This window comes from Chionomys nivalis, chromosome 6 (assembly GCF_950005125.1).
Source record: "Chionomys nivalis chromosome 6, mChiNiv1.1, whole genome shotgun sequence".
In the NCBI taxonomy this organism is placed as follows: Eukaryota; Metazoa; Chordata; class Mammalia; order Rodentia; family Cricetidae; genus Chionomys; species Chionomys nivalis.
Genome location: NC_080091.1, coordinates 32,276,635 through 32,291,377, shown reverse-complemented (window position 1 = coordinate 32,291,377; position 14,743 = coordinate 32,276,635). Strand labels below are relative to the sequence as shown.

Below are 14,743 nucleotides of genomic sequence, written 5' to 3'. Positions count from 1 at the left end.
CAGCCTGTTGGTTGCAACCCTTTGGGCACTGAAGGACCATTTCAGCAGGGGTCTCATGTCAGATATCCTGAGTATCAGGTATTTACAACATGATTCCTAACAGTAGCAAAGGTGCTGTTATAAAGGATCAGCAGAATAATCCTGTGGCCGTAGGTCTCCACATGAGGAACTGTATTAAGGGGTCTCAGCACGAGGAAGGTTAAGAACCACTGCTCTAAGGAGTCAGTGAGCTGCTTGAGAAAGTGCATGTGGTTCAATATCTGGTGTGTGGACTCTCCATACATGAGAGGTTATTATCATTTAAAAAATACACAAGACGTCCATTCAGGAACTGTAAGTTTTAGAAATAACGTCTGGATAGGGAGGGCCGCACCACCAGAATTGGAAAGAAAGAGCAGGTTAATGGCTTGTTAGAATATGCTTTGAGGATAGAGCAGCATCGTGGGTTCCTGTAGCATCCACTGGGAGCCATCATGGATCAAATATCTGGGGCTGTAATCTAAATTCGTTGGGAATTATTCACTTGCTTATCTCTTTCAGCTTTAGTCAAGTGTAGTTGACTAGTAAAAATTGTACATGTTTTGATATTTGTGTTGCAGAGAGAAAAGATTAAACAGAGCTAATTAACATGCCTATCACCTTACAAATGAACATTGTGTGTGTGTGTGCGTGTGTGTGTATTGAAGGGCTAATCTCTCTGTAATTTTTACATGCACAATGAATAGCTGTAGCTATGGTGTTGTGTAGCAGGTCTGCAGACTCGACCACCTTGCATAACTGAAGTTTTGTGTGATTTAGCCAGCATTTCTCTGTTCCCCTTTCTACTCTCTCAGCTCCTCACCTTACCCTTCTTCCTTGCATTTTCCTTAAGTATCTCGACTGAATGGATGTCTGTTCTTCAAGTATCGTATTGTATCGGGACATGCATCTGAACTGTGGGATAGCTCTAATCAAAATAACTAATTTGCCTCTGATGGTCCTAGGTCAGGCATGAGTACCTTTTTTTAGCATCTGGGAACTAGAAGACAAAGATGTTGCCCATGGTCTTTGTAATGCATTCTATAGTAAGAACTGGCACTGGGCACTCCACCCCCTGTTGTGTTCTGCACTACCTTTCATTGCTCGTTCTGGATGGATTCTAAACGATTAACTGGATGACAAACACTGTGGCTCTCCTCCCAGCAGTCCTAAGGCTGAGACAAGAGTATTGCTGTGGACTTGAAGCTAGCCTGGGCTACATACTGATTTCTAGACCAGCTTGGGCTACAGAGTGAGATACAGCCTCCACAATCAAATAAAAGCAAACCAAAAAGTAATAAAAACAAAATCAAGGAGAGAACAAAAAGAATAAGACTCTTGGCCTTTTAATCCTTCTCCTTTATGAAAAGTATGAAATTAAGTAAAATTAAGATCAGGTTTGTCATTGTCTATTTAAAGATTTGTTCTTGAAACCAGAATCAATGAATATGTTTCTTTTATTTGATAGACCAGCTAAATGAGGCTCAATTTGACCCAATGGGGAAAGAATAGCTAAAAGCAAGAACATTATCTGTTTCTATCAATTGAAATATCTTTCCTCAAATACCCCAAGTTTTGCTGGCTTCTGTTTTCCTAAGGTAAATCAGAGTCTTTCTTCTTCACAAGGAAAGGTAATGAATTCTCAATTCATTGTAGACACATGTGGGCATAGCATGCATTTCTGCAGAAGGAGAGTGCTGGACTCAGCAGCTCTCCCCTCTAGGAAGGCTCATGGCTTAATTCCCCCACCTCCAGCTCCTACACTTGTCTCTCACATTCTTGTGGCTCAGGGTTTCTAAGTGTTTTCTAGGATGTAGCACATGTTTTGATGCTATTTCATCTTAGGCCTAGAAAAAGCTGCTGAACTCATGGCCTTTATTGCATAGCTGTTTCCCCCTTCTTACCTGGCAGTGTCTCCCAAGCCTAATGAAGGAAGGCATGGAGGGCGTTTGTGTAAGTAGCAATCAAGACCTTTTGGGAAACTATAAGGAACACTTCTTAGGATCTCTAATTCTCAAAGTAGACCTGGTTATGTTTTTACACAGCACCATTCCGGTCCCCACTATTTAAAGCACTGTTACTCTCTTTCAGTCCTGTCCCACTCCTCCATTCTTAGGGAAGGACCCTTGTTATACTGGTTCTGATGCATCCTGTGCTTGGATACAGGTCGCACGATCATCTTCACAACCCATCACCTGGATGAAGCTGAGATGCTCAGTGACCATGTGGCTGTGCTCCAGCAAGGGAAACTTAGATGCTATGCTCCTCCTGCTGGCCTGAAGGAGACCTATGGCCAAGGACTCACTCTGACGCTTACCAAACAAGTAAGAAAAAGAACTCCTTTCAGGCCTGAACAGTGATGGTTATCCTCTGTGAACCCCAGGGTTCATTTAATCTTCCAGAAAGAAACATAAGAGGGGCCAGAATGACCTTGTAGATACCAAGAACAGTTGTCAGGAAGCTCAATTGGCCAAGGAGTTCTAGAAATTGTTTTGACAGTGATACTCCCTTCTGGATGCTCGAATCTTGCCTGTCCTAGAAGCAGAGCAGCTAAGAGGTGGAGCAGTTATGATCAGGAACTGAGTGATCAAACCTAAGTTACGACTGTAGATATTATTGCATATTGTCAGCCAGGAAAGGAACAGAGACCCTGGGACTAGAATCCAGAAACTCACTTTCCAGGTCCTCATGACTGTCTTATCCTTGGTGACCATCAAAAGTCTGCCCTTGACTGCTTTGAGTGTCTTTTCTCTAGTTGAGGTGATCATATTGTTATTCAGAAAACGCCCCTTTCTCTTTGACTAGGATTCCTAGTTCTCCCTTTTGAAATACTCAGACCTGTGTTTTTGCCCTACTAGTACTTGAGTCTCCATAATGATTTCTCTGGGAAGGAGAGCTTTGCTCCAATTCATCATTCTAAATGTCTCCAGGGCATTTGGAACCAGTATGGGCACATGGGTCAAAAGCAGGCTTCCCAGGTTTACCAGTGTAGATATACGTTTTATAAAATAGGAAAAGGGACTTGGGGATGGCTCAGCTGGTAAAGTGTCTATCTTGCAAACATGAGGTGTTGACTTAGAAGCCCAGAGCACACATAAAAATGCCAGGTTTGATGATATACACCTGTCATCCCAGTGCTAAGAGGTCAAGACAAATACCTGGTACTTACTGACCAGCCAGACTAGCCTAATTAATGAGCTCCAGGTTCAGTGAGAGACCTTGCCTTAAAAGAGATAGTTTTCCCGAGGACGACCTTCAAGTTGTCCTCTGTCTTCAACATTGGTGCACATGTCCCTGTGTGCACATACATATACATTAACAAAGAAGAGAAAATGTGTAACACATAATTGAAAGGCCCCCTCCTGCTTAAATGCAGCAATCTGTCCTTGTTTTGAAGTAGAAATCTGAAATAACACATATATGAGTATATTACTCAAGAACTCAGTATCTTCCTTACTGCCTTCTTACCCACTTCTCTTTCTGGTAGCCCTCTGTCCTAGAAACCCAGGAGCCCAAGGATGTAGCTCGTGTTACATCCTTGATACAGGTCTATATTCCCCAAGCATTCCTCAAAGATAGCAGTGGAGGTGAGCTGACCTACACCATCCCCAAGGATGCAGACAAGTCCTGCTTCAAGGGGCTTTGCCAGGCCCTGGATCAGAACTTACAGCACCTACACCTGACGGGGTATGGCATCTCAGACACCACCTTGGAAGAGGTACGTGCTGATGTGGTTTCTATCTCCATGGCTAGTTGATGGAGGAAGGTCATTTGTCAATAAACAAACTGCCTTGGCCCATTTGATAGGCTACCCCTTAGGTGGGTGGAGTGAACAGAATAGAATGCTGGGAGGAAGAGGAAGTGAGCTCAGACTCGACAGCTCTGCTCTCTGGAGCAGACGCCATGCTCCCCTCTCCCCGGCAGACACGATGAAGCTCTGACCCAGGATGGACGTAGGCTAGAATCTTCCCGGTAAGCGCACCTTGGGGTGCTACATACATGAACAGAAATGGGCCAAGCAGTGTTTAAAAGAATAGAGTTTGTGTGTCGTTATTTTGGGGCATAAGCTAGCCAGGCAACCATGAGCTGGGCTGTGGGAAGAGGCCCGCAGCTCCCTACTACAGATGGCGCCCACGTGGATAACTGCATCCACAGAAAGCCTGAGAAAGCTTGGGAAAGAATAGAGTAAAGCGTGTTTTCTTGGTAGCAGCAATTTCTCGGGTCTGCTCTGCTTGCTAGAGGCAAGCAAGCGCTCTCATCTAAGAGAGGCTTCCTGACTCAGCTTTAGCTGTGAAACCTTGCAGCTCATTTAAGAGGTCCTGCCACGAAATACTTAAAACGGTGTTGGTGAAAAGCTGAAGGCATGCTTTTCGGTTTTCAGCCGTAGCAGGAAAAAAGTTGTGCTGTTTTAAAATGCCGGCTTTCTGGGCCATCCTGCCAGGGCAAACTCTGACTGTTTGAGGCAGGAGGGCTGACTACAGAGAGAGGACTTGAATGTTGTCTGTGGATATAGTATTGCAGCTTGTTTGCTGGCAAGGACCTTGAAACGCCACAGAGTTGTGGTGGTAAACATGGCTACAGCCGGTACCTCAGCCATGAGGCTGGAAAGCTAAGGAATGGCTGAATCCAGCCGTCAAAGCCACGGCTTTCATCCTACTGATATTGCTTGGTAAATTAAAGACTCATTTGGTCAGAAAGGGAGAGATATACAGTAAAGAGAGATTCAAAGACAAAGAAAACTTTAAATGATTTACAGTGTGTTTAAAAATATATGCAGGCTGAAAGATAAAGTTCTTAAAAGTAAAATAAGGAAGAAAGAGAGTAGTTGGGTGTGGTAGTACACACCTTTAATCCCAACACTTAGGAGACAGAGGGAGATTGACCTCTGTGACTTCAAGGTGTGGTAGCACACGCCTTTAATCCCAATGCCTGGGAGGCAGAGACAGACAGATCTCTGAGAGTTCAAGGACAGCCTGGTCTAAAGAGTTATTCCAGGACAAAGATATACAGAAAATATAAAACAAAAGTAAAAATAAACAAAATAGAGTTAAAATAAAGCCGCACAAAGATGGAAAGTACACAGAAAATCTTGATACTGTATGCTATTATGCTCTCTTTGAATTGTTTGAATGCTGAGGAAAGAGCAACATCTGCTAAAAGATATTTGTTTATAAATGCTGCTGAACTAATCCAAGATAGATATTTTCAAAATACCTTGACTTCAGAATTTGGATCTAAGGATATGATACTTTGGAAAAGAGTTTCTTCTTTTGTTTTCACAGAAGATGAGACACTGTGGATTGCTTCTTTGATCATGATATGGTATGATAGACCACGCCCTCCTGAAGGGTTGCTGTGAACACCCTTAAAAAATTGCTTCGCTCAACTGCCAACTGAGATGAACCTAGCAGACAGGTTATCCCATAAAAGACTCGAATAACAGCGCCCCCATTCAGCAGGAAGCAGTTTGGAGAGAAAAAACTGCGCCCATGTTCCCATATATTGTTTATAAATGTTCTTTTACATTTAAAGGGGGAGATGATATAGATGTGAATAATTTGCATTGATATGAATCTTGGTTTACTGATATTAATTTAAGGTCAATTTTATTATATGTATATGTATTTCTGATATTGATTAAGGTATTGTGATTGTGTAGTTCACTTAAAAATGTAATGTCTATAGGTTGTTAATGGATAATTATCAATAATAGTCAAGTTTGTAGTCATGTTAGTTAGATTTTCTGGATGTGCATGCATATATTTCAGATAGGCATTCATCATATCTTTCAAAGGCTAGAGAATATGGTATTTTAAATGTTTTAATAACTTAGGGTTTTTCATGACAATGAGACACTCTGCTCCTGGCAGCACCAATCTACTTCAAGAAGAAGATGGGCATCGAAGAGGATCCTTATGGAGTTTGATAGCCATTTGGGCAAGAAACTGCTCTTGCCTGGACTATTTTATAAACTGGACACAAAGAACCCGCAGAGAGAGGACTGCTGAACTTGCCTAAAGGTGAGATGATCTTTTGGGGTTCCTGATTCATGAAAGAGTCTGCGAGACATTCTGCAGGACACAGCAGATAGTGACTGAACTGCCTTTAAATTTCCTGCTTCATGGAAACGTCTCTGGATACTATGGACCTTTAGGCCAAAGATGGATGCCCCAACGGTACAGAGGAACTTTGGGTGACTGTCCAGGCAGTGAGATGTCTCTGTCATTTCTAGAGTTTAGAAGTTGCTTACTTTTTGTTTGCTTAGGTAATATTGTATTCTTCTCGAGTCTTTGATGGAGTTGAATAATAGATAGATAGTTATAGTTATAGTTTTCCTTAGTTATGATAAAGATAAAATAGATGTAAATATTGTAATTTTTACTTGATAACTGTTTTGTTATATGTAATTTTGCTATGTTAAAGTTAAAGCCTTCCTTTTTTTTTTTTTTGTTTAAACAGAAAAAAGGGAAATGATGGAGGAAGGTCATTTGTCAATAAACAAACTGCCTTGGCCCATTTGATAGGCTACCCCTTAGGTGGGTGGAGTGAACAGAATAGAATGCTGGGAGGAAGAGGAAGTGAGCTCAGACTCGACAGCTCTGCTCTCTGGAGCAGACGCCATGCTCCCCTCTCCCCGGCAGACACGATGAAGCTCTGACCCAGGATGGACGTAGGCTAGAATCTTCCCGGTAAGCGCACCTTGGGGTGCTACATACATGAACAGAAATGGGCCAAGCAGTGTTTAAAAGAATAGAGTTTGTGTGTCGTTATTTTGGGGCATAAGCTAGCCAGGCAACCATGAGCTGGGCTGTGGGAAGAGGCCCGCAGCTCCCTACTACAGCTAGTTCCATATTTAGAGAGAGATGGATGAATGGGGAAGCGATGGAGATTGTGTGTATTTATTTATTATTTATTTTCAAGCCTGGACTGTATCAATTACTTTTCCTGTTACTGTGATCAAATATCCACATCAAAAGCAACTTAAGGGAGATATGGTCTGTTTTGATTTACAGTTCCGGGATATGTAGTATAGCATGAGAGGGATATCATGTCGGCAGGAGTTCCAGGCAACTGGTCACACTGCATCCACAGTCAGGACACACAGCGTGGTGAATGTTTGTCCTCAGCTAGTTGACTCCTTTTTATTCAGCCAGGATCCACATCCAAGGAACAGAGCAACTCATTTCAGAACGGGTCTCCCCATTCAGTAAACTAGTGAGATAGTCTCCCATAACCATCCCTAGAGGCTTATCTTCCTAGTGATTGCAGATCTCATCATGTTGACACCTGAGATCAATTGCCACAGTCATGTATAGTCAAAGCCCAAACCTGAATTTAACACGTTCCACTGCTGGCTACTATTTAAGTAAATAGCATTCCTGTACTTGAGTCCTGAGATGTATTTGAACTGGAATCTGTAGATGACTAGAAAGTTTTCAGTAGTGGAGGAGCCTGCCTCCTCTGTGGACCTCTGTTTGGGAGCTGTGTTTATACACTGGGCAAATGGACAAGTGTCAGATAGTCTACCACCTACATGGTACTGAACGCAGGTCTTCTTCTATCCCAAGCTGCTCTTTACTCTGACACCTGGCACTGTCAGCTTTTGGAACTGAGCTGAGAACATCCATTACTCAGTGCCATCCCATCATAGTGGCCAGCCAAGAGTTTGCTTATATTTCCTTTGAAGGAAAATTCTGAGCTGCAAAACCCAATTGAAAGCAATCTTTGTGTGAGTTCCTAATATTACACCTACCTGTGATCTACTTATAAATTTTAATTTTATCTTGCTCTTAGCTACTGAAACTATTGTAGACTAAAACCCCAAAGAAAGACAGAACATTAAAGTTAAAATAAACTTCTAATTTAATTTACTGGTTTCAGAAATAATACCAGTGACCAATCATTTTTTGTTGTTGTTATTAATAGGCATTATCAATCTGAACCACATATTAGAAACTTTGGATAACTATGGGAAATAAAATGGCTAATTTTCTAAGTTAGAGTGAACCTTAGAACGAATTTAGGACTAAAAGACACAAAGCTGGGTTTGTGGTCCTGAAGGCAAGGCAATCCTTGAGAAATTTAGGTGCACATATGTGTCCCTTCCTCGGCATTAGTCATGTTTGTCCCTGTTCTGGTACCTATAGTAAGCTATGGGTATTAGACACAGTCCAGCAAATGAACACATTGTGGGAGGAACGGGGGAGGGAGAGACAGGAGTGAAAAATTATACCTGCCTGATTTTTATTAGAGTAGCTTATAAATAATTGTTCGACTTTGCTTTTATTATTAGTCGTTGCTATTAATCTCTTACTGTGCCTAATTCCTGAATCAGACTTTACTTTAGGCATGCATTAGGGAACGGAAGTACAATTGCAGGTTCTGTATCTGTGGGTTTAAGAAATTACAGGTTGCAAGCGTTCAGAAATTGTGCCGCATTATTGAACATGTGAAGACTTTATCATCATCATTCCTCTGGAAATTAACAAGTATTTATCTACAATATTTGCCTTGTTCATATATGATACATAGTCAAGAGATGAGATGTATGACGTAGAATGTCAGTGGGCTGGGTATAAGTACCATACCATTTTATATAAAGAACTTGGGCAATTCTGAATTTTATTCTCCAGGTATACTCACCCTCCATGAATACTTAGTGACAGCTATTTATCTGTAGAATTCAGGCACAGTTATTGGTCTTGGAATGCTTACTCCATGGGCAAGGGAGGGCCATCAAAGCCCTAACTGATAACAGCCATCATATAGTTTGTTGGAAGTCAATATTCATAGGTGAGAGTAAAACAAGAAGATTCACAGTCTTGCAAGGTCCTTACTTTGATACTTAGAATGTCTTGTGCTTCCTTCAGATGGTATTATTCCCATTTCCAAGTGAGGAATTTGAGTTTTGATAGGCTACTTTCTTTACTCCAGATCATACAGTTCATAAAGTGTTGATCTGCATGTGGACAGAAGATTTCTAGGAATGATTTATAGTCTTTGATCTGCGCACTGCTCTTTCTTGTATAGTCCAACAGGGCTAGAGAATACCAGTTCATACTACACCCTGTTCTTTTTGATAGAGTAAGTAGAGCAGGAAAAAGCAAGTAAAAAAAAAAAATACCAGCCTAATTTGTGTTCACAATGTCTATGAGCTGCTCTCTGGGGTCAGTGATTACCATCACCGTGACCCTGTGTCATGCTGGTTGCTTCCTGCTGTTGTCCCAGAAGCCTTGATATGAGGTCAACCTGGGAAGAAAGCTTGAAAGTTCGAACTCTGCATCAACATGCAGTGTTTTCTCCTGGTCCCCTCACTGTCTTTTCTTCATGATGCCCACCATGGTAAGTTCTGTGCTTCCTCTGTGACTTGCCCAAGGAGTTGGCGCTTTGGGAGTGTTATGCTTCCCCACCACAATACAAACCAGCAGCCTAGAAAGTAGGCTGTGCTCTGAGTACTTGCCTAATAGGTATTAACCGAATGACTCGGGTTAATTTTCAGAAGAACAAGGACAAGAAAAAGTCTGCACACGTCCAATACAAACATGATGCTCTTTCTGGGTATTTGCAACCCATAATTACTTGAACCCATAGAAACAGAAACTTTAATTGTTTATATAATTATGTTCGGAAGACATGCCTACCTTTTGAGATGAGTTACCGTAGAGAAAGCATCAATTTTATCCCAGACAATTCTGTTTGTAGATATTTCATGTTACATATATGTGACTGTACCCAAGTGCATATGTGTGAAATACATGCATGCATGAACCCTCAAAGTTCAGAAGAGTATGTCATATCCTCTGGAACAGGAGTTAAAGTCAATTACAAACTGCCATGGGGAGGCTGGCAACTAAACCTGGGTTCTCTACAAGAGCTGTAGGTGCTCTTACCCATAGAACCATCGCTCCAGCCCTTATGCAGACAGTTCTAAGTCCAGATATTTATTTCTCTGAGCTCCCGGACCTTGATCAATCATTCAGTCTTGGTAAGCCTAAGTGTTTTTTGATTGTTTAAGACAGTAAAATGAAACCACACCGAGATTCCATCACAACCTAATGTTATTATTCAAACAACAAAAGATGAAGAGGATGTTGGGAAGAGAACATTTTTATATGGCTGATAAGAAAGTACATTACTGTGACCACTATAGAAATTAGTGTGGAGATTTACCACTATAACTACCATGTACTTCATCTGTACAGTTCCTGAGTATATGCCGGAAGGACTCCAAGACAGCCTACCAGAAAGATCCTTGCATATCTATGTTTACCAAAGCACTGTTCTCAGCAGCCAAATTTAGGAAGTTGTCTAGATGCCCATCAGTTGATGAATGGTTTAAAAGTTCTGGTGTATGTTCATTCTGTAGTTTTTTTTTTTTTTTTTCAGATAGTGAAATTATGTCATTTGTAGGGAAATGGGTGAGCAAAGGCTCATCATGCTAAGTGAAACAAGTTATACTGGGCAAGAACACTATGTGTTTCCTCTCACACTCAGAATCTAGACTTCAGAAATAGACCTGTAAAGAGAAGGGTGATTGTTTGAGAGAAGAAGGGACACCAAGCAAGGGAGGGGAGGAGAGGGTCATGCAGGATGAATCAAAGTATGGAATTAGATTTGAATGACAATATTGTAATTGAATATATGCTAATAAAAACTAAATCAACGGACAAGCACACACATATACAAGAAACAGAGCAGTTTCACCGATATTCTAAGTACATGACTTGGACAGACTAGTCAAAATGGTAATGTCTCCTATCATCTGTGGGGAGCTGTCACCTCCTTGGAGTGACAGTGGAATTAAATCATAGCCATGCTCAAAAGTTCACTTGATCTTCAGGGACTTTTGATAGATTAACTGTCTTCCCTGTGCTAGAGGAGAAGCCCAGGGCATGATTGAGCCTCCTTTTCCTCCTATTGTGGCTGTTGGGATTGGTCAGCTCTCCTCCCTGAATGCAGGTTTATGGGACTGTGGCTCGTTGAACTGCATACTAAATTGTGACTAAGAAACCAGCTACCACCACTTCTGGGGCTTGGAAAACATGTCCAAATACCGAATAAGAAGACTAATGTTTGACTATCTGGGACCTTGAGTCAGCACATGTCCGTTTTCCTATAGAAATAAAGTGCCACCACCTCCAACATTTGCTTCGTATCCTGGGTCTTTTGGGTGGAAGGAAGGGCTGTTCTCAGCCTCTGTCTGTGTTACTGGGAGCTTTGCATTCTGCCTTGTCAAGTTCTGAGAAACTGAACTTGTTCATAACTCAGTAGGTGCTCACTCTAGGGCAGGAGATATTGTATATGTTGGGGACAAATCAGTGTTTTGGAAGAAGAACACATATCATTGAAAGAACACATTTGTCTTAACACTTAGATACTCATCTACTCTTACACCTGTATGTCAGAAAGAGCGCACGTCTCCTTCATGTAATTAGATTTCTATTTATTTGATTAAAAAAAGAGACTTCAAGAATCTTTGTTAATATTAATCAGTAGGGAGAGTGAACCCTTGGGGAATGCTTGCCTTTGATGTTTTGTGAGTTTAAGCACTTTAGAACGGTGAGGCAGGTCTTCATCTTCCGGGTGGATGCTTGGCTTTGAGACCCTTGGTTAACGACTGTGGTTTATGCAGTCTTTCAATGCTATTGCAAGAAGAGGCCCGAGAAAGGTTGATAGGTATAATTTTCACTGAGAGGCATGTTTATTAATAAGATAATTCTATGCTCTCCTTGCTACATATGCTCCTCCTTCCCTCTTTGCTGTCAGACTCTCAGGTCTGGCTAGGTTTGCAGTCACAGGAAATTAAAGTGGCAAGTCTGCAGAGGCTACGAGCGCCAGCCCCGCTGGCTGCGTGCTTGCTTTGCTTTTGTTGCTCATGTAAGCAAAATTTTTTTCTGAGCCATTTTCTCTTAGAAGTATTTTAGGGAGAAGTAAGATAAATAGAAAAATCCACCATGACGGGCTACAGAATGCTGCAGTCTGTTGAAGCCAGTGAGGACATAAATGTTGGTCAGTTTTATATTATTACATCATCGTCGTTGTTGTTATATTCGGAGCTTCATGTTTCTGGAAGATTCTACATAGAGGTCAGAACTGAGTTCTGTGTTGTCTTGTTCCACCTCTAATTTGATCCTGATGCCCATGGGGGAATGCATTCTGGATAGAGCCTGGTGGGGGTACCTTTGATGCTGTTTGTCCTGACCAGGAATAATGGGAAGGGTTGAGAGGGAAGGCTCTAGATGCCAGCCTGGGACTTAGAGCAGTTGAACAAGAGGCCTGCTTCATCATCACTCACTCGTGGTCTCATGTGGAACAGTAGCCCCAGGCATACCCCTCCATGAGAAACTAGCAACTGTGGAAAGAATCACAATGTTAAATTCAGTGGGAAGAAAACTCCATGCATAGTGTATCATTTCAGGATGATACCATTCCCCTCCCCCCTTTTATTTAAAATAGATTTTTTCCCTCATGCCACGCATCATGATTATGGTTACCCTTCCCTCTTCTCCTCCCAGTTCCAGATCCACCTCCTTTCTGTCTCTTATTCGAACACAAACAGATGTTTAAAGGACAGTAATAAAATAAAATATAGTAAGATCAAATAAAAACTCACACACCAAACTAGGACAAGACAAAAAGAAATAAAGAGCCCAAGAAAAGGCAGATATACATGTAGAGACCCTTCTATTTGCCTCTCAGGAGTACCATAAAAGTGCTAAACTGGAAGCCATAATATATATGTAAAAAGACCTATAAAGTAAAATGAGAGAGAAAAAATACATAAATAAAATATAAGATAAAATTTTTAAAAAGTAAAAGCCCTGCTATGACGGTGTAAGATAGACAGCCTCCAAGAATGTGGGTGAGTTCATTTTTTGTTGGCCATCTACTATGGGCTTGCAGCCTACACTAAAGAGTAGTGTGTTTTCTCAGTGACAATTGGAGATATCTGAATTTTTATGTGCAAGTAGTTTCCAATTAGAGATAGCTTCTTGCCGGGCGGTGGTGGCACACGCCTTTAATCCCAGCACTTGGGAGGCAGAGGCAGGTGGATCTCTGTGAGTTCGAGACCAGCCTGGTCTACAAGAGCTAGTTCCAGATATACTCCCCGGGCTCCCTGCAGGGGCTCTACACCCCCCATACTGCCTCTCTCTTCTTGTCCCACCCAGCTTGCATCCAGAACCCTTCTTCCTTCTGTTCCTTTTTCTCTTTGGGCACATAACACCGTCCAGCTCAGTCTGTCTGGCGCTGGGGGCAAATCCACAGGGCAAGTAGGAAGGCGAGACTTCCTTTGTTTCACTGGCCTGCCTGCACCAACCAAGGTAGGCGCTTTGTTTACGAACTACCCAACCTGCACGGAGATCTGATCTCGGCACCAGGAGAAACAGCAGTGGGGTGAGTTTGTGACCAGCGGCGGCAGAAGCAGCCCTGGACAGGGAACTCTGAAGTTCCTCATCCCCCACCCTATACTCCCCGGGCTCCCTGCAGGGGCTCTACCCCCCCATACTGCCTCTCTCTTCTTGTCCCACCCAACTTGCATCCAGAACCCTTCTTCCTTCTGTCCCCATTCCTCTTTGGGCACATAACACCATCCAGCTCAGTCTGTCTGGCGCTGGGGGCAAATCCTCAGGGCAAGTAGGCAGGCGAGACTTCCTTTGTTTCACTGGCCTGCCTGCACCAACCAAGGTAGGCGCTTTGTTTACGAACTACCCAACCTGCACAGAGATCTGATCTCGGCACCAGGAGAGACAGCAGTGGGGTGAGTTTGTGACCGGTGGCGGCGGAAGCAGCCCTGGACAGGGAACTCTGAAGTTCCTCATCCCCCACCCTATACTCCCTGGGCTCCCTGCAGGGGCTCTACACCCCGCATACTGCCTCTCTCTTCTTGTCCCACCCAGCTTGCATCCAGAATCCTTCTTCCTTCTGCCCCCTTTCCTCTTTGGGCACATAACACCATCCAGCTCAGTCTGTCTGGCGCTGGGGGCAAATCCTCAGGGCAAGTAGGCAGAGGAGACTTCCTTTGTCTCACCGGCCTGCCTGCAACAAGCAAGGAGAGACATCACTGGAGCACCAGGAGAGCTATCACTGCAGAGAGCCATCACTGGGAAGGTACATCAGTAGGCAAGGAGACCTGATCCGGTAAAAGAAGATCCATAGGGGAACATTCGGAGAAAGAGATGGGCAGGCGCCAATGCAAGAATTCACCCAACAATCTGAAAAACTATATGAAACCACCAGAACCCAGCGACCTCCCAACAGGAGGACATGATCACCTTAATCATGAAGAAGTAGAAAAAACTGACTTTATGAAAGTGATTGACGCCCTTAAACAGCATGTAAAAAATGCCCTTATAGAAATGGATGAGAAGTATAACAGAAAGTTTGAAGAATTGAGTAAATCAGTGAATGATACCCTAGGAAACCAAGGAAAAACAATCAAACAGATAATGGAAACAGTTCAAGACTTAAAAACTGAAATGGAGGCAAAGAAGAGAACACAAACAGAAGGCCAGCTGGACAGGGAAAATATAGGTAAACGAATAGAGACTACAGAAGCAAGCATAACCAACAGAATACAAGAGATAGAAGAAAGAATCTCAGATTCTGAAGATACCATAGAGAAAATAAACACGCTGATCAAAGAAAACAGCAAGGCCAACAAATTCTCATCACAAAACATTCAGGAAATATGGGACACAATAAAAAGACCAAACCTAAGAATAAT

The 14,743-nt window shown here is 42.5% G+C and overlaps 1 protein-coding gene across 1 annotated transcript in view; it reads left to right on the top strand.

Annotated features, from left to right (window-relative positions):
• Positions 1–14,743, top strand: part of Abca13 (ATP binding cassette subfamily A member 13) — a 405,330-nt gene that overhangs the window by 194,672 nt on the left and 195,915 nt on the right. Inside the window, exons 40-41 of the mRNA XM_057772486.1 lie at positions 2,185–2,342; positions 3,506–3,736. Of these exons, the coding sequence (XP_057628469.1) occupies positions 2,185–2,342; positions 3,506–3,736 (389 nt within the window). The remainder of the gene's footprint in view (positions 1–2,184; positions 2,343–3,505; positions 3,737–14,743) is intronic.